Raw genomic sequence first — 21,129 nt, forward strand, 5'->3', positions numbered from 1 at the left:
ACTATGGCTGATAATTTATCTAGGAGGGAAGTGGGAAGGATTTGTCCTGTAATTTCTATCCCTCCATTATTTTTTAGGATGAATGTCTTACATTTTTTAATACTTTGTGTACTTCAAATCATGTACACCTTCTATTCAATAGATATGTTATTTTCTTAAAATAACATATATTATTTCAAAAGTTTAGACATTGTAAATTTGGTGCCTCATTGATTGAGTTCCACTGTATAGCCTAGTCACCAAGATTGCTTTAGCTAGAAATGGCCATTTGGTAGTGTTGATGAGTACTCCTTGGATCAGTCTCCTTATGCATAGTAAAACAGACTTTCATCTGTATTTGTTTCTTCTATAATACATAGTGCTAAGCATGTAACAGAGTGCAACACAATTCTTCTGTACTTGTTTCTATTTTGGATTATTGATGAGTTGTTGATGCCGGTAACAACTTCTTTAGGATACTTGGACTATTGCAGAATGATTCAGATGGTCAAACTATCTACAAACGTCCTTTTACAAAATGCAGAAATGGTCAATAAACTAGATATTAAGTTGGTGAAGTCCACCAAGTGTTGCAGTGGGATGTGGTCCTTTTAACATGAACAATATCTTTAGGAAATGATTATATTTTGGTGTTTGATTGCAAATGGAGATGGAAACCATTTTGTTTATTTTATGAGAAATTAGGGAAGTAATTTATTTCTTATTGAGTATTATTTTCTAAGGAAAACATTTTGTTTCCTTTCATTATTTTAGTTGCAACCAAAATATTTTCAAGGGAAAACATTTTCTAAGGAAAACATTTAATTTGGACCGGATTGGGCCGATCCATTTGCATCTCAATAGGACTGGACTGTATCTGGTTTGTGTGGAGTTTTGACCAGATTTGGTCTAGTCCATTTGTAAATGGACAAATGTTGGACATAGTCCCCCACATGATTCAAAAGTTTGATGCAAAAAGTGATATTGAATTGAGATTTTAAAATAGAAATGCAATGGTGTAGGTCTTTTGGACTATGAACATACAGAGGAATTCCATGGCACAACACCCCCACCAAGTGTAAAAGTATAAACATTGGTAGAGTTGGATTTTAAATCAGAAATCCAATTTATATCATTGTATCTTTCTAATAATGAAGGATAACCTCAATAAAATAAGTCATAATCCATAGTTCCTTTAAGATATTTTAAGTCTAACAATAGCATGTCAGTGATCATTACTAGGACAGTGAGTGTATTTACTTATTTACCAACAATAGATGCAATATTAGGACAAGTGCAGTTTTTCAAATACATCAAACTTTTAACAATTTTGGAGTATTCTAATTAAGACACAAATTTCCTTTGTTCTTAACCAAGTGAATATTAGGATCATAAGGGGTTTTAACTGGAATATTGTCAAGCCACCTAAATCTTCTAAGTATTTTCTCAACATAATGTGATTAGGATAATAAAGTACCCTAATTAGTTTTGTAAATTTTCATTCCTAAAATAACATTAGCTTCACCCAAATCTTTCATATCAAATTTGGACATTAAATAATTTTTGGTATCTTTCACAACAGGCAAGTCAATTCTAATGTTTGTTGGACTTAAGTGGGGATAGAGGGTACAGCCACTGCAACTCCTATGTTCTTGTCGGCAAAGACAATGAACAGTAGGATGGCAACGAACAAAAAAAGGAGAGAGAGATAGAGAGAATAGAGAATGGAGAGAATGAGAGACAAATGGAGAAGAGAAAGAGGAGGGAGATGGAAGTGTTTTTGCCAGCTTGTTGTCGTTATGTCAAGAGTTGGAAGATGACCACTATATAAATAGTAGATTTGAGCGAATTAGGTTGAATCTGAAGCTTAGGCCAGCTTTTATAATGGGGTTAGGGGAATTTGCAAATTCTGGGAAGTCTAGGGGTAGTTTCATAATTTTGGGAAATTTGGGCCAAAACCTGTCCCAGGGATCAAATCGGGGGTTATGGCTCAATGGTGGGGATTTTTGGGTCAAATATTAGAGGGTTGAAACAAATCGGACCGTAGAGAGGGGTTTTGTGTGTAGACCTATTCATGGGTCGGATCGAGCCAGGCTTTGCCCCTACATTAACAGAATATTCTTAGGCCCAAGTCCAAACCTAGCCTGACCATCGGGCCTAGGTATTAAGCCTAAGCCCGGTCCTATTGGGCCCAAATAGAAATTTAGAAAAAAAAATATAATTTTTCCTTTTTTATTCAATTAAAACTATTTTATTTATATTAAAAGATGCTCAAAACCTAAAAAATTAATGAAAGATCTCACTATTACTTTAAAAAAGAGAAGAAATATAAAGAAAAAATATATCATATTTATTTTTTATTATATAATACATTCTGAAGTCGGGCTGGGCTTTTTTGAGAAAGCCCAAAACAATGGACCTAAAATCCTATCCAAGCCCAACTTGGATTAGGCTAGGCCAGCCCGACGATCTACTCGACCCATGAACAAGTCTATGTGTGAGTGTGGGTCAATAAGATTGGTTGGATGAAATCTTTTTAGATGAATAGGCAAACATGGGTATTTTTTGTTGAAATTTTGGCAATGTGGGATTTTTGGACATTCTGAATTGATTGGTAGCATTAGATTGGCCCAACTTCGCCAAGATCAGGCTAACCAAAAGGGTTAGTGATTTATTCAATCGAAAGCTTTGAAACATAATCTTTTTAAATTGAAGGGCAAATGAAGGTAGTTTTAGGTGAAATTTTATAGGTGTGTATTTTAGAGTGCTTGGGATCTAGTGGTGATGTTTGATTAGTTCTGGAGGGTAAAGATCATAGGAATTTAGGTCAATGAAAAGGTTTATAATGGAATATTGTCTTGATGAAGGGCTAAATGGGGATCTTGGGTTAAAACTTTGTGGATAGGTATCTTGGTATGTATGGGGTTCAATTGTGTGGTTTGTTTGGTTCAGATGTGTTAGGATCAAGGGGATTTGGTTTGTGGTTGTTTAGGCCAATGAGATGACTTGAAATGGAATCTTTGCTTGATAAAAGAGTAAACAGAGGAATTTTGAGTTGGGATTTTTTTGGGTAAGCATTTTGGTAGGTCTTGAGTCCAATGGTGGTGTCTAATCTAATGGTCAAAGTGTAGATGGGGGTTGATCAGGGCCATCAGATTGATATCAAGTAGATTTAACTGTGAATTTAAGGGCTTTTGGGCTTTTTGTGTATTTAGATGTTTTGGAGAGATTGAAAGAGTTTGATTGGGTCTTTAGAGTGAATCGGGGGTTTAGCGGTGGATTGAGAAAAAATCGAGTACTGACACTCCTTTTGATAGATTTACTAATTCCCAAGTATGGTTTGATAAGATAGATTCTAGTTCACTATTAATTGCCTCTTTCCAAAAGGCTGCATTAGATGAGGTAATGGCATCCTTATAGGTTTTAGGATGTTCATCAACCATGTATGTGAACACATCATCACCAAAGTTAGTTTCTTTTCTCGCTCTTTACCTTTTTTAAGATCAAAATCTGACTCAGAATTATTATCAGGTACTTGGGTGTTGGGACTTTTCGGTATTTTGTTAGTTATACTTTCTATGTTAGTTTCATCCCTTTTATGAGGAAAGATGGTTTCAAAAAATATATATATTAAGACTCTAAGATAGTGTTAGGCTCTACAATATTGCCTTTAGACTTTAACATTAGAAACTTGTAGGCCAAGGTTCAAAATATCGATACAGGACAATACGCTGGTAGGGCGTATTGATATATACCGATACTATTTTTATATTTTTTCGAAACTAGTTCAAAGGGGCTGGTTTAAGGCCGGTCTACCCCCTGAACCACTCGCCGACCCAAAACACCTCCATGTTGGGACGTATCAAGAAGGCTCCGATATAGGCCGATGCATGATGAAATTTTGATCCTTGTTGTAGGCTACACTATTTTGTGCATATCCAATAAATGTACAATCTACAATTCTTGGTTCAAATTTCCTCTTTTTAGGTTCATGGGTTCCAACTTTTGGTAAGCACCCCACACTATAAGAAATTTTAAATTTGGTTTATAACCCTTCCAGAGTTCTTAGGGTGTTAATGCAATTTTCTTATGTAGAATTTCATTTTGTAGAAAGCGCAAAGTTATTATGGCCTCCCCTCACATATTTTGAGGAAGACCAAAGCTTATTAGCAATAAAATCCTATTTTTCCTTTCTGCAACTCTATTTGATTTAGGAGAATAGGGAGTAGCGATTTCATATATTATTCTTTATTTTCACAAAATTTCTTGAGGGATAATGAATCATATTCTCCTCCCCTATCAATTGCGAGTCTTTTAATTTTCTTGCTTAATCGTAATTTAACTTCATTTTTGTACTTGTAAAACATTTCTTCGGTTTCATCTTTACTTCTAAGAAGATATATTTTAGTAAACCTAAAAAAGTCATCAACAATGATTATGTAATATGAATTTCCTCCTTTAGACATAGTGTTTTTCATATCTCCTAAGTCACTATGTATTAATCCAAGTAATTCATTTTCTCTTTGTACCGACTTATGACTTTTCTTAATAAATTTTGATTCCACGCATATTTGACATTTGCCAAGGTTGTTTTCTAAAAAGTCAAATAATCCTATTTTCTTCATTTTCTTTAAGTATGGAACACTAATATGTCAGTGAACAATATAAGAAGTAAAAGCATTTTCATTCATGATTTTATACACATTCAGAACAAACAAACCATAACTGTAATGACCCTTCTTGACAAATGCCCCATTTATGTTGAGTATAAGTTTATCGGACTCAAAGGAGAGTTTTACTCTAACTTTATTGAGTAGGGAACCTGAAATCAGGCTGCTATAGATGATGGGAATATATAGGACATCATAAAGGGATATATCTTCCCAGAAGTCACTTTTAAGAGAACCTTTCGTTTGCCAATAATGGGAGTGGGGCTAGAGTCGCACAAGAAAACCTGTTCACCTTCCCTAATGGGAGTACAAGATTGGAAACAACTTCAGTTATTGCAACTGTGTATTATAGCCCTTGTATCCAAAATCCATTCCTTAGAAGCTGTTACCATATTAACCCCAGAAACAACCACTAAAGCCACGACATTTGATTCAGTCAAATTAATTGAATTTTTGTTATTGTTGCCATTGCCCAATTCTTCTTGTTAAGTTTGCATTGTGGAGCCCAATGTCCTCGCTTCCCACATTTGTGATAGCCACCTTTATTCTTAAAGTTGGGGTTGAAGTTTTTCTTGAATTTCTTGCCTTGGTGGTGATGCTCTCTATTTCCCCTTCAGTCCTTTCATGTTTTTTCCTACTTTATCTTCAATCAAATTTGCCTTCAAGGCCAATTCACTCATTGCATCAGCCCATTCTTTTCTTCAATTCTGATGTGAACCACAAATTCTTGCAGTGTCATTTCTTTCTACTTTTGCTTCATGTTTTTATAATGTTCCCATGATGCAAGGAGCTTTTCAATGAGATCCCCCAATAACAAATTGCTCTTAGAGTGTGATGCCTTCACTTTGCGGATCATTTATAATCATATAGTAATCACGAATTTGTAATAAGACAGACCTCTCCTCAGTCATGGCAAAGGATAGGAGTTGTTAATGACATATTTTTGTCCCCAACATCCTCAATAATATATTTAGGTTTAAGAGCATTCCAAATTTCAGCAATAGTGGGGTACAAATGATAAACGTCAAACAAGTAGTTGGTCATAGCATTCAACAGTCCATGGTGACAGATTTTATCAATGAGAATCTAGGTTTGAGTGTGTGCAGATTTAGCAAGTCTATATGGGTTTTCTGGTGGTGAATCATCAAGTACGTAAGCAATTTTAGTAGCATCCATGTCAACATACGGAGCAAACAGAGAGAGAAAAGCAATTCTGCTTAAGCCTTAAGGTGCAAAGTGTGAATGAGGATGCTACTGTGAGTGTGTAAAAGAGAAAAGCAAATGAAGAGTTGGAATGACTTATCGGATGCGGCGTGTTTGAAACACTGTCGCTAAGCTGAATTTTGTCTCCTCTAGATCAAATCTGGTGCAATATAGGAATTCCGACATTCTACTCTAGGATTCAACAGCCTTCAAGGCACCCAAACAACAGCAATCTCACAACTCGGCAATGAAATGCAGAAGTGTGATGTAAAAAGGTTGAATGCAATGACTAGTTCGTGCATGGATATAGATAAACCCACTTCAAACCTTTCTTAAAAAATCAATGTTTAAGCCAAGTTAAAAAGAAAAAATCAGGGTATGTTTAATTCTTTTACCCAAAATTAAAACCAATTTGAACATATTGGGTGGTCTAAACATTGAATTAGACCAGACCAGAATGGTCCAAAGTATTCATCTTCATCTGATTGGATTGGATCTGATCCATATGTAATGGACTCATGATCAAGTTGGACCAATATCCGGTCCATCGACAGCCCTACTTACAGATATCGTTAATTTCATTGCAGCTGCCAGCTGCTACCACCATCAACCTTACCAGAAAATTAACTAATTGCCATGTCCATGCGGAACTGATAATGACTGAGTTTTAGTCAACTAAATTAATTCCTGATATTAATATCCCAAAATCGGGAGTAACCCATCCAGCCAATTCAGAATTCAAGCGCAGAAAATAACTATATGCGATAAGACCTACATCTACATATCCAAATACGTTTGGATGCACCGATATACAAATATTTTCAAAAGTGTAAAGGATCTCAATCTCTCATACCGAAGCATATTAATATTTTAATCCTTGCATGGATTGCATGATGGTAAAATTCTGCATGCAACTGCTGTCAAGCCCAGGTAGATAAAAACAGTATCATCATCCACACCTCTGCTTGATGATGGCCAGCGGAGTAATGAGAAGATCTTATAGGGAGATGGTAGAGGCTCAGCTTCTGTCATTGAGAAACGTAAAAAATTAGTGTGGCAGACATTGTTAGCTCCATTTCCATGTCTAGCTTTACTTATCAAATATATATATTACACTCAAAATTGGGGGGTAGGAGGGACCAACTGAAAGGGCTTCCACAGAGTTAAGAGTTCAACTGTTCAACATACAGGAACGCTAGTACCAGATGTTGGCACAGCTCGAGTTACCTGCCAAAAGAAGGTTCAGATTCTGCAAACCAAATCGGAAGCGAGGATTGACCAATTTGGTTCAAATCAAGCTGCAACAAGGAACCCTTTTCATTGTTTTCAAACACAAACAAGGCTCAAATTAGAATTAAAAGATCATCCATAAGGCAAAAGATAAATAATTGAATTATTAGAATAATATTAGAATGTTGAAATGGTTCAAAAACAATGGAATAAGGGTCATGTAAGATAACAACCCATGGCCCTGTATTGTATCATTATATTTAGAAGTTTTCTTAGCATGACATGAACCATGTCAATCTTTCTGGGAAAATGGTCTAGGAGCAATAAAAATTCCAAATCAGGTTAACAGCGACCAAGCAATAACACCAGCAAAAATGTCAGCCTTCCCAATAGTTCTAGGTCTTAAAGCAATGTAAAAATAAATTAAAAAAAAAAAAGTGACATGAGAACTTTTTTAATGGCTTCATCCAAGATACAATCAGGACATCTTTGCTAATTAATTTCTTGAAGGGTGACAAGGGCTATGGCAAATATGCGTGCTGTACTGAGGTGAGACATGTAGAAGATCATTTGCTGCCTGGCTGCCAATTAATTTAACAATCATGAAGGAAGTGCAGATTGAGATGCCCTCATTTCCATGGTTTTGGCCCGTAACCTCTCCATGAATTCTGGATTGGCTCTGAGTCTCTCCTTGACATACAAGGCTCGAGTCTCCTCCACCAGCTTATCGGCTTTCGCTGCCTCCTCAATCAAGGCAAGTAGTGTTCTCAAACAATCCTTCCTATTTTCCTCACGATGCTCAAACCTGAAAACAATTATAAATGAAAATGGTAATGGAAAACTATTTTGTCCCTGTTGCATGGAGTATGTAAACTATCCACACAAAGCACAGTAGGAAAGGAGAAATGGCAACAAATATACATTTTCCTCAAAATTGATACAATAACATCAATTCCAACGTTTCATACAAGAATTCCACTTTTCCACCATTAAGGTAAAAAAAAAAAGGACCTCAATATCAATTTGAGAAGGAAAAAGAGAATTACAAACTAGTCATGCTTGAAGAGAAACCCTCTGACAGAACTAGATTGTAGTTGGGCACAAATAGCAATGGCATAAGTGGTGAAAAAAAAACTCCACAATGCCATTTTTCTTGGCTTTAAGCGGAAAGGGTTCCATAATATGTTTCATGTTTCTTACACTTGGACCAACAATCAAGAGCAGCCTTCTCTGGTAAGGCTGGACATATTTGTTATTTCCTCTGAATGGGAAAACTTTTTTTTCCCTATTCTATTCAAGAAGCCCTTCCGAGACCTGTGTCAGATCCATGTGCCCCTGCAGAAGACAGGCACAACCTTTCAGGTTGTAACATTGTTGGTTGAGGGTGGAGTTTGACTCCAACATAAAGAAGTGCTGGTCTGAAGCTTCTTTTGATGGCACCACAAGTCATGTCCTGAGCAAGAAGCTTCACAATCCATTTGGTTGCTCAAAAGGGATGGAATGAGAAGGGAAAATTTATTTTCTCATTTTGGCATTCTGATGTTTGATTGCTGAGAAGGGAAAATTACTGTTCATCGTCTTCCTTCGAACTCAAACCGGTGGCGTGGACGAGGTGAGTTCCAATCTCTCTCTCTCTCTCTCTCTCTCTCTCTCTCTCTCTCTTCTTTTTCCTCCTCTCCCTCTTTCTTTTTTTTTTTCTCTTCATCTTTTTCTTCGCTTGCCACTCCTACTTGAACCAGAAACTGTGAGCATGCGAAGAAGATAACAAATCCCATGAACGAGCATGACTGGAAAAGCAAGTTGAAAGAGAAAAAGCTTGCTGCGACATGAATACTCTTTTACCAAAACTCTCACAAGGCTCAGCTATTGTTTGACAGAGGGTTTCGTGCTGGCATGGACCGTTGTGAGCAGAAAAGGCTTGTTGCATGCGAAGAATGACAAAGAAATACAAGAGGAAGTACGTAGAAAGGAAGGTCTGGAGGAGAAACTGGAGGAGGCCGCTGCGTGTGTGGTTTCCTTTCTCACTGGGGTCGCATCGTTTCAGTGCGACCCCACGTTCCAAGTTTTGGGAAACGGCATCACACTATTTCTCGCACCATTCCATCAAACAAACATGGGTTCCAAAGAATCTAACCCAAATATTCCATATTTCTCATCCGCGTCGCATCAACCAACCAGACTGTCAATGGCTTAAAGGAAAGATCAAGTTCGGACATAAGGAGAAATCAAGAGCCAATGAGATCAAAAAAGCTGAATGCCTAAAGACTATTGTTGATTTGGATTTAGAAGAGGAAGTGGGACCTCTTGGGGAGGACCTAAGGCAAAAGAGGTTGTTTGCTAAGAGGGATTATGATGTTTTGGCTTTTCAGGAGGTTAACCAAGTGGTTGAAAGCAGGTGACACCGATACAGCTTTCTTTTCACAAAACTGCCAATGCATAGAGAAGAGCCAATTCTATCAAGAGGCTGTTTCTTGATGATCAGGTGATCGAAAAAGGAGGAGTTGAAAAGGCTATTGTCAGCTTCTACAATAACTTATACACAGAGCCTTGTAAATTTAGGCCGAAGTTAGAAGTTGAGGAGCTTGAAAAACCCTTTACAAAGGATGATGTCAAGAAAGCTGTGGATGAGTTGGAAGGGGAGAAAGGCCCTGGATCTGACAGTTTCACCATCTTGTTCTACAAAATATATAGGAAATCATTAAACAAGATATAGTGAAAGTTTTTGAGAGTTCAGCTGCTCTTGAGAGAAGCCTCAATGCAACTTTTTTCTCCTTAATTTCCAAGAAGAATGGAGCTGCAAAGCTGAAAGAAATCAGGTCCATCAGTTTGATTGGAAATGTCTACAAGAATCTGGCTGAAGTGCTGGCTAGGAGGGTTATGAGTTCTGTCATTTCCATCTTTCAAGGTGCTTTTGTTTGCAACAAGCATATCCAGTGTTCTTATAGCCAATAAGCTTATTGATTCAAGGTCTAGGAGTGGCAGGAATTGTTTGGTGTGTAAAGTCGATCTAGTGATGGCTTATGATCACATAAACTGGGCCTTTCTAGATTACACATTGGACAAAATACACTTTGGCCAGAAGTGGAGGAACCGGATTACACTGTCAATCCTTGTTACTGGAGCAGCCAAAGGCAAGTTCAAAAGTTTGGCTTAGACAAGGTGACACTGTCACCCTTACTGTTTTTGATAGTAATGGAGGGCTTGAGTAAAATGACCGAGAAGCCTCAGAGCTAGGTCTTGTTAAAGGCTTTGAGGGTTGTCCTGGCAGTTCGAAGGTCATTTGTAGCTTTCTGATGACGCTCTTTTTTTTGTGAGGCTTCACCGGACCAAGTTCTTAATCTCCGGTTCTTGTTTTGCTGGTTTGAAGTGGTTTTAGGTTTGAAAGTCTTCTAAAAGTGAGATGATAAGAGTTGGGGATGTTCTGAATTTGCAAGACTTGGCTGAAATTTTGGGGGTGCAAAACAGGCAATTTTCCTTCCAAGTATCTGGGTCTTCACTTTGGGGCAAAGTGCAATTCAACCAGTATTTGGAATCCTACTTTGGAGAAAGTTGACAAGAAATTAGCTTCTTGGAAAGCCAGATATCTGTCCAAATGGGGTAAGCTAGTTTTAGTAAAAAGTGCTCTGGCCAACCTTCCTGCTTATTTCATGTCTCTCTTTTTAATGCCCTCTGAGGTGGCTTTGAAATAGGAAAAAAAAAAGACGAGGGATTTTCTGTGGCTAGGGTGGAAGGATTCTTCTAAATATCACTTGGTTAACTGGGATGAGATCTGTAAACCTATCTCTCAAGGACTGGGGGATTAGAAAGGTGAACTGTTTAATTTAGCACTTTTGGGGAGTTGATTCTGAGATCCTCTAATGAACCTCAGGAATTATGGAGAGTTTTAATTTCTGAAAAATATGGCTTCAATGATAGTGGGTGGGATGCAGATGGTTCACCTCTGCCTTATGGGTGTAGCATCTGGAAAGGCATCTACAGAGCTTACCCTCACTTCATCAAGGGCATTTCTTATAAAGTTGAAAATGGAAGAAGACTGAAGTTCTGGTTGGACCCTTGGTTTCGTGATACTGCTTTAAAAGAGAGGATTCCTTCTTTGTTTGTTGTGGCTGAAGATATTCAGATTTCTGTTGCCGATTGACTTGCACAAGAGGGTAATAGCTTAGTCTGGTTCCCTATTTTCGGAAGGAATTTTTTTTAGAAGAGTCATATTCCATTAATTCAAAGATCAGTTACATGAAAATCCCCTTAGAGAGGCACGAGGTGCTGCCTCTCCATACAGAAAACACAAAAACTACATCAAAAAGTGCATGACTGTTTAAAAGACACAAATTTTACAGTTGCGCCCAGAACAATGTTTCCCTATCTGTACCTTGTTTTGCCAAGACATCACCAAATGCATTAGCTGATCTCCCAACCCACTGTACTGTTACAGACATATTCCTTGTCAGCCATTTGAATTTCTTTATCTCATTCTTGTAGTCCCACATAACATCCTCTGGATTATTTAACCAGTAGAGTTCCCAACACCCATTTCTTTTGCAATAATTATTCCTTGTATTGCATCTAACAGCTCTGCCCGAATAGAGTTCCCAACACATAAAGGGCCAGAGTATAGTAAGACAGCCTCTCCAGCCTCTTTCCTCAGTACACCTCCCAAACCAGAGGGACCCGGGTTGCCCTGGCTACTTCCATCAAAATTCAGCTTCAAAGAACCGTGAGGAGGGGGGACCCAGCTTGTCATTACCTTTATCTTTGAGGATGAACAACTTGCTACTGATAACCAATCCCTCCAACAATCAGTAAAGCAGAAATGATCAAACAAATCCAAAGTCTTTAACCAATGTATTGCCCTATACAAAATGCAGTCCTTCAAGGCCTGACTGCTTCTCCCCTTTTCCTGGAAGATCCTAGCATTCCTTTCTTCCCAAATTGTCCATAAAAAGGCTGCTCTTGCACACCTCCACATTTTCCTTCCTCTTTTATGGGGCCAATAGAACATAGAAGGGTTAAAGATTGTACTTACTTCTATTGGCATATCCCATCTACACCCAAACAATGATAGAAGCCAAACCCAGAGCTCTGTGGTGACACTACAAGATAAAAATAAGTGATAACAGTCTACACCATGCCACACTTCCCAACACAAAGCCATAACCCTGGGGGGGACCAGTCTACACCAGACTTCTTTGGAAGGGAAACTTTGCTGAGAGGAGGTTTGGCACAGGAAATTAAAAAAGGAACCACAAGAAAATGACCCATTAGGGTGAATGGCCCAAATCCTTTTATTAGGCTTCAAAGGATCCAACCAAACCTTATCGTGGAGACCAAGAAGAGTAGACAAACAATCAACTTCATACTCCCTTAACCCTTTACAAAAACCAATGTCCCAAGACAAAGACAACAACTTTAAAATTGAAGGAAGGAATTTTAAAATCACCTCTTTTTTATACAAAGAAATAGAGTACAAGGATGGAAAGAGGTCTTTTAGGGGAAGATCTCCAGCCCAAATGTCCTTCCAAAACTGAATAGAGTTACCAGAACAAGCATTATACCTGATACAAATGAGGAACTGCGAAAGAATTTTGTGAATTGCTTTCTAAGGTGTTGCTAGGTTAGCCCTCCTTGAAGCACCAGCATCCCATCCACTCTCTGAGCATCCATGAAGACTCTTCACCACTTCATGCCACAACCTATCTCGCTCCATAGGCCACCTCCACAACCACTTCCTTAACAATGCTGAATTCTTTTTAAGCACATTCCCAAGCCCTAATCCTCATTCCTGTTTGCTTCTACCCACAACCTACCAACTGATTAAGTGGTCTTTTTTCCCTTCTCCCAGTTCTCAAAGAAAATCTCATTAATTTTTCCAGTTTCTTCGCTTCCCTAGATGGTATCCTAAAGACAGAGAGGTAGTAAGTAGGTAAGTTCACAAGGGTAGCTCTTATCAAGGTGATCCTCCCACCCAAAGAGATGTAATTTTTCTTCCACACAGCTAATCTCTTTTCAAACTTCTCTATAACCGTGGTCCAAAACCTACTCTACCTAGGGTTTGCCCCTAACGGCAGACCTAAATAGGACAAAGGCCAAGTAGAAATTGAACACTGAAGACAATCTGCAATAGCCTCAACCTCCTCAAAGTCTAGATTGACTCCAGCAATGCAGCTCCTTTCTAAATTGATTTTCAAACCGGACACTCCTTCAAAGGCTTTAATCATTTCTTTCAAGTTTCCCACCTTCTCACTAAAACTACCACCACAGAAGATCATCAAGTCGTCCGCAAACTGCAAATGAGTTACTAGAATTTGGTTTGTGCCTACTCTCCATCCCTTTATCACATCTTCCCTATCAGCCCTAGTGATAATTCGACTGAACACATCAACTACCAAGGTAAAGAGAAAAGGTGAAAGCGGATCCCCTTGTCTAATACCCCTACTAGTTGGAAAAAAATCCCTTACCACTCCATTTACTAGGATGGAGTAGTGACAAGAACTGACACAACCAAACATCCAACCACATCATCTTTCCCCGAACCCACACTTCCTCAAAACCTCTACTAGGAACTACCGTTAGAAGGAATTTTAATGACTGGGAGTTGGATCAGGTGGTAGAACTCCTTTGTTTACTTCAGAACTTGAGAATCAGCACCAAACCTGCAATCTGAGGATTGTAGATGCTGGAAATGGGCAAAAGCTTGTAGCTTTTCAGTCAAATCTTTCTATCTGGGGTTCCTTGGAGATGATCAGCAGCCTTTCCCTTTCAAGGCCACTTGGAAAGTATTAGCTCCCCTAAAAGTTAAATTCTTTTTATGGGTAGTTGCAAAGGAGAAGTGCCTCACCAAGGAAATGTTGTTGAGGAAAGGTTTCACCTTGACAGACTTGTTTTTCTCTTTGTACAATTTGTATTCTGAGTCTTCAAATAACCTGTTCATTCACTGTAATTTTGTGGCAGTGGTGTGGTAGCATTTTCTCAGAGCAGACAATCTGAGCTGGTGCTGGCTGGAGTCAATCTCTTCCCTGTTATCTGGGTCAATATCCCAAGCATGTCTAAAGAAGGAAAGCAGGTGTGGACTCTTTTATACCCTCTGCAGTTTTGTGAGCAATCTGGTTGGAAAGGAACAATAGGGTAATTAATTTCATAGTGGAAGAGCCGAGGAGCTGATTATCAATGTCTAATGATTTTAGATATGCTTTTTGTTCTGGTTCTGTTTTGAGGGTGGACGTCTTTGGGGGGTCATAATTATGGTCCATTTGTACAGTCTCTCTTTGTACAGGACCTTATACTGTTGATAATAATATAAGGCTTTACCTCTTCAAAAAAAATGTTTCATGTTTCATTTCCATATTCATTATTACCATATATTGGTATTAGGGCACAATGAATATCTAAATAGGTTGAGTTTAATTATCCTAAACAGGATTGCATGGACACAGACATGAGAATCAGGACCAAATACATGTGCAAGAGTCCGACTTGGCAAGACGAAAAAACAAAGACTCAAGAGACATAAACTGATATTTTTTTAAAAGTAAATAAAAAATTATTTAAGAAAAAAAAAAAGAAATACAAAGTAAGGTCTTAAACAATCATCCAAGAGAGAATACAACCCAACTATAAACCCCATTAACAACTCCCATAAACTACCTCTCAACATCACAAGAATTGGCCCTTACTACGTAACACCCCAACAAAAACCAAACTAGATTAACATAAACTCACAAACATGGCAAAAGCTTACCTGAATTCCTCACATCGCCATAAAAATCCAAATACAACACTAGAGATCCCTATCATAGTACCAAGCCAAACCCAAACCAGTTGATTGTTGTGATTACTTCAAGGCTTTAGATCCTTGAATGATGTCATCTTTTATTTATATGACACATAAACAAATACAAATTATTAATTATTAAAATGCTCCATATTTTGTTGAATTTCAACACTAAAAACCTATAAAGCACATTTCAAAGATTAGCTTTGTTACTTGTTATCACTTTGTAGGAGAAAATGGCATTCAATATGTGCATTAGCTGTTCATTTAGCAATGAGATAAAGAAAAATGCCACGTATAAGTGTTCCTCAAGAGTCCATGAAGTGTCAGACTCCAGCACACTGGCACTTCATCTGTTTCGGTCAGTCCATGCAACTCTGGTTAATAACATTTTCTGGTCCTAAATCATTTTTGCAAGAAAAATAAACAGTGCACTTAACTTACCTCTCACTGGTAATTGTAAGTTCATCTTTCCCAGGATGGTAACGTTTTCCAACTAATTCTCTTAACCGCCGAAATGCATGCTTTGAAAGCCCAAGCTCTTTTACAGTGACAGAAAGTTTCACTTTTCTGTTTTTGGGGTGCCATGCATCACCGCCAGGAGCAAAGACAACCCTTGTTTGCCACCTCAGAACTGGCCCCTCACCAGGTGGGTCATCAAGGTCCTTTTTCTTGTCTGGCACAGCATCATCAAACTGTGGGGGTCCTTCTGCCTCCATCATCTTTGCACATTCCAGAACCATCTTATCCTCGAATTCCTTGAACATCTGATAAGCTTCTTCAGGTTCAAGCTCTCCCCTTTCACACATATCCCCAAGCTCATTAAACTTTGCTTCCACTTTTTGTTTTACTTCATCTGAAATCATGGAAAATATAAAAAATCAGTTATGCAGCTCCCAAGAATACATCAAAGAAAAAAGCGCACACCAAACTGACGTTAGATAAGGTGCCAAGACAAAATTGTTTGATTGAGATTTGGAGCATGACATAGAATTTATTATATGAACACAAAACAATTTTAATCACCATATATGCATGTTCTAGAGACTCAGGTTCAGGAAATTCGCAAAAATATGGAATACACAAACTTAGGAATACAATTACATCCAAATGGAAAGAAATGTTACATTTTAATATAGAGATTCCATTAATAACTTGAACAGGACAGAAAATAACATACAGCACTGTAGAAGGAAATTTCAAGGTTTTCTTCAATTTTCTCAATGATGGTGATGCAAGGATTATTTGGGTTTGAGGTAGTCACTTATACATCATGCATGAAAGCGCCTGTACGGTCAACCACAAAACATGTCACTCAAATGAAGCATTGCCCACACATCAAGCAGTAATACACGTCATTTTTTGAAACCACCTGCACTTGTCCAATTTTATAACTTTTGAAGGTGGCATGAACAATAGGACCCAAATCTGTATTCAAAAATTTTCACAAAGTACATAACTTTCAAAATACTACAAGATCAGACATATATTGTTGAATGACATTTTTTCTTACAAAATGTTGTAATTTGAGAAGGAATTTAAATTATACAGAGAGCGCATAGGAGAGTTCTATTACCCAATTCGCAAGTTAGTAATGATGGGATTAAAGTGAGAGAAAAGAAACCAAAAACTAAGAAACTGATTTATTTTTTTTTAAGAATGAAATATTAACGATAAGATTAAGAAGTCTAAATAAGAAATAGCAATAAATGAAGAGAGGAAATAATCAACTCACATAAATACACATATATTCTTTTATCTCAGTAAAAAGGATCACTTGATAAAATGGGAGGTGGTTTGCCGGAATAAAGAGGAAGGGGGTTTGGGGATAGGGAATTTGATTAAAAAAAAATAAAGCATTGCTGGGGAAGTGGCTATGGAGGTGGCCAGAGGAGAGAGAGAGAGAGAGACTTTGGCATGAGGTGGTAGGTAGTATTCATGGCCGCTCAGAAAACGGATCGGATGATAGGGTATCATGGCGGGCAACCTTGGCAACACCTTGGAAAGCTATTCATGGCATTCTTCCTCATTTCCTCAGTTTTATCAGGTATGATGTTTGCAATGGTAACTCAGTCCTATTTTGGGAGGATACTTGGGTGGGAGGGGTTCCACCGAAGGACCTTTTCCCTTCTTTGTTCTCTGTTTCTAGGTACAAAAAGCATGTTGTGTCAAAGTTTTTTTTTTTTCATTATGAATAACCCATTAACACCAAACTGGGACTTTGGGTTTCGTAGAGGTTTAAGGGAAGAGGAAATCGTGTCTCTCACAAATCTGCTAAGTCTACTTGATACAGTATGTTTGGACCCTTATGAACATGACACTCGGATTTGGATACCCCAGCGGAGTGGATCCTTTTCATGCGCTTCTTTTTTTAAACCCATTACTCAGTCTACCCCCAACCAGCCTTTCCCTTTTAAGGAAATTTGGTGCAGGCCTGTTCCCCCTAAGGTTATGGCTTTTTGCTGGGAAGTGTATTATAGGAAAATAAACACCTTTGGCATTCTACAAAAGAGAAGACCTTTTCTCTGCCTCTCACCTTCCTGGTGTATTCTTTGCAGGTCACATGGTGAGGACTGTAACCATATACTAATATCTTGTTCATTTACTGCAGAGTTATGGGAGTGGCTCTTCTCATTGTTTGGGTGCAGGTTGGTTAGGCCAGCAGATGCAAGTTTGGTCTTTGATCCAGCTTTCTTCCCTTGGCGGTACAGAAGAGGAAGAATTATGTGGAGGTGTGCAAGAGCAGTGCTGATGTGGTCTGTGTAGGAAGAAAGGAATGCCAGAATTTTCCAAGAGAATGAGAGAAGCCCAGAAGAGATGGACTGCATTCTAAATAGGGTGATCTTATGGCTAAAATCACTGGATTTATTCCATCAATTCTCATTCAATGATGTGTGGAGGAATTGGTTAGCAGTGGCTAATTGCTCATCCAAAAAAACTAAAATGAGCATGGCTTGGGAACCCCCTCCTGAAAGATTCTTGAAGCTGAATTTCGATGGGAGCAGATCCTGGTCCGTCAGGGGTGGGAGGGGTACTGAGGAATGAGAGTGGGAATGTGGTCCTTATTTTCTCAGGACCCATAGGAGTTGGAAACTCTACTAGAGCGGAACTTGCTGCCGCTATCCAGGGAGTACAATTAGCAGTGCAGATAGGTGTGGAACAGATGATAATAGAAGGGGACTCCAAGGTAGTAGTGGGCTGGCTACAAAATCCGGAATCTGTTGTGTGGTGTTTTAAGAATGAAATTAAAAAGTTCAACTGCCTAATAAGAAGCTTGACTGTAAGAATACAATGGGTGGGGAGGTCAGCAAACTCTATGGCTGATGGTCTTGCAAAGAAAGGGGTAAATAGGGAAAGTTTGTATTGGGCTCAATTGTAGACTGAATCTGTATTCTATCTTTTGTCTTTATTCCTACTGGTAGGAGAGGACGCAGCTCGTGCCTCCCCAAAGGAAACTTGTAACTGAACTAGTTTTTATTAATGAAATTGATCCTTTTTAATTATCAAAAAAAAAAAAAAAACAGTTACAAACTTCTCCCAAAACATGTTAAATAATGATGTACAGAATTAGTATTCAGGACCCCTCAAAGTTAGCTAGCTTTGGCTAGGCACCACTTTCAGCTTTTGCAAGTTCCCTAGGGGATTAAGACACGAAACATTTGAATTCTGCTCGTCACCCTTGTTTTGCTAGTTAATCAGATATGTAGTTGGCTGATCTCAGTATCCACCTGTAATTTGTCAGCCCCAATGCCAACAAATATTTTTAAGGCATAATCAAGGGAATTGTTAAGCACGTCTTTATAAATTAAATGTTCAAAAGTCAAAACAATGATGACAAAAACAATGATGATGAAGACCAATAATCATCATCTGCCTTATTTCAACTTCGCTGTATTGTTTCCAGAGTAGATAATGCTGAACTACTGACTACCGAGATCAGTGTTTTAAAAGCACAATGGGCCAAGTGGTGGGATCTGCTCCTCACACAAGGCGCCTCACAGGCACATCCCACCGTGCATTGGCAACATCTCCCATAAATAATAACACATAAGTACAGGAAATGTTCTCAATGCACAGTGGGATGTGCCTGTGAGGTCGGGGTGAGGCACCATGTGTGAGGAGCAGATCTGGTCTCCGCAAGGTGAGATGCACATCTTTCTGAAGCAAGGCGCAAAAATACAAAAGAAAAAGCTAAAAATCAAAAATAATGTCAGAAAATTCAAAAAATGCCAAAAAAAATTTAAAAACCAAAACAAAATATTAAAGACAATATTAATAAAAAATATAAACTTAAATTTTAAAAATAAATGTTTTAAAAACCTATTATCTAAAATTAAAATACATAAACATAAGAACTAAAGCGTATTCAAATGAAAATTTAAAAATAAAAGCAAACATATAAAGCATTTTTTTCACCAGTAACATATAAAGTATTTTCAAGCATGTAAAACCCGCAATCTCTTTTTTTCCTCAATTGCATTAAATCAAATAGCTAATGTGATGTAAAACATATTGCATTCTTGATTCTACAAGTCGCCTTTGTACCATGCCCCTTGAGGCGAGCCCGAAAAAATCCATGCTAGGGTCTTAACATCTTATTCTCACATAAAAAATAATGATTTTATAACTTTAATTGCCTTTTAAGAAGATATTTTATTGGAATGAAAGAAGGAACAACATTAGCAAATAGAGGGTTCTCGGAGGGGCGTGGTCGGGGGTCCGGGGCAACCCAACCTTTAGGCTCAAAAAAAAAGCAAAAAGCGCAGAATTTTAAAAAGGCGCATGCCTGGGCTAAGGTGCAAGGCGCATACCTAGGCACACCAGGCGTGCGCCATTTGAAAGGGGTGTGCCTAGGACATGGGCAAGGCGCATGCCTAAAATGTGCCTTAACTGTGCGCCTAGGCGCACCTTTTAAATCATTGACCGAGATACATTTGAATCAAGAAGAAAGAGTAGTGATCACTCACTAAAATTTGCTAACAACAAATTATCATCTCTTATGAGGATCAAGGGATAGAAAGGATTAAAAACTTGTTTCTTCAAGATGCTCTGGAAGCTCATCTGAAAATAAACCTAGATAAACTTAGCACTACAAGAGTGAATTTTGAAAAGTGGCAAATCACAAGACTTTGCAGGAAGTTTAAGTCATAATACCTCTCAATGGATGATAAATCATCGAGTTCGTGCTTAGAAGTAATCCTCCCTCAAGCTACAATAAAAGCTCATCTTAAATAAACCTTGATAAAAGTAGAACTGAAGGGGTGAATTTGGAAGAGTGCAGATAACAAGACTTCCTAGGAAGTTTAGGTTGCAGTACCTCTCAATGGTTGATGAATCATTTGGGTCCCCTACGTAGAAGTAATCCTCTCCGATCATGTGGTTTTTGGTAATTCTATGTTACAAGTTGAAAAGACTAGAAGAGTGGGGCAGACTAAAAAAGGACATGGATGGAAATAATGTGACACTGAACATAATGGAATGGCAAAATAGGATTCATGTAGCTGCCCCATATTCTCTTAGATGATGTTGATGATGATTGTAGACATAGTCAATTTATAGCACGAAAGAAAGGTCACTATTACATTGATTAAGTTAACTTTGTGAAAATTGTTTGTGTTTTTACTCAATCTTAAAAACTCCAATTTATTGGTAGGGAAATGAACAAAGACAATTACAAAAGGCTTTCTTAAGGTGACAAATACCGATAGGTCTTTTCTAGTTCTCAAGCCACTCCAAGAGAGCTCAGCTGAGAGAGAGAGAGAGAGAGAGAGAGGGAGGGAGAGGGAAAATTCAAAGTTCCAATTCAATTCCCACCATTTCACCATGGCTTACAATAGTAGATCATACTTAATCATTGGAATAACTGACTTGAGTAACGTGGCATCCTAGCACAAAGAAACTTGATGGGAGGCATTAAATGTGTGGTACTCCTGGAGGCATGTTGTGTCATCCTAGCCCCTCGTTCTTGGACCTGGACTACAGTCACTCGGGTCTTGGGCTGTAAGTAGACTTGGGTCCCAATAAACACCCCCCCCCCACCTAGGACTCAAGGTTGACATGGGGAAATTGCTTTTGTAGATTAAAATAGTTCTCCTATGTAGCATCTTCAGGAGGTAAGTTTGTCCATGAGACCAAGGCTTGCTTGATAACCTTCCAGCCCACTTTTAGCCACCATAGGTCTAGTATTTTGTGAGGGTCCACAATCAATTCTCCATCTGTTAAAAATTGTGGAAGGACTGGGCTTACTAAAGTAGAAGAGAGAAGGCAAGGCTTTAGTTA

The 21,129-nt window shown here is 38.3% G+C and overlaps 1 protein-coding gene across 1 annotated transcript in view; it reads right to left on the minus strand.

Annotated features, from left to right (window-relative positions):
* Positions 1–7,221: 7,221 nt before the first annotated feature.
* Positions 7,222–21,129, minus strand: part of LOC148874931 (uncharacterized) — a 29,447-nt gene continuing 15,539 nt past the window's right edge. Inside the window, exons 3-4 of the mRNA XM_088964797.1 lie at positions 15,295–15,706; positions 7,222–7,887 (exon numbers count right to left, since the gene is read on the minus strand). Of these exons, the coding sequence (XP_088820923.1) occupies positions 7,683–7,887; positions 15,295–15,706 (617 nt within the window). The 3' untranslated portion in view covers positions 7,222–7,682. The remainder of the gene's footprint in view (positions 7,888–15,294; positions 15,707–21,129) is intronic.

The sequence above is a fragment of the Nelumbo lutea genome, chromosome 1 (assembly GCF_056320005.1).
Source record: "Nelumbo lutea isolate HS-2025 chromosome 1, American lotus-T2T, whole genome shotgun sequence".
In the NCBI taxonomy this organism is placed as follows: Eukaryota; Viridiplantae; Streptophyta; class Magnoliopsida; order Proteales; family Nelumbonaceae; genus Nelumbo; species Nelumbo lutea.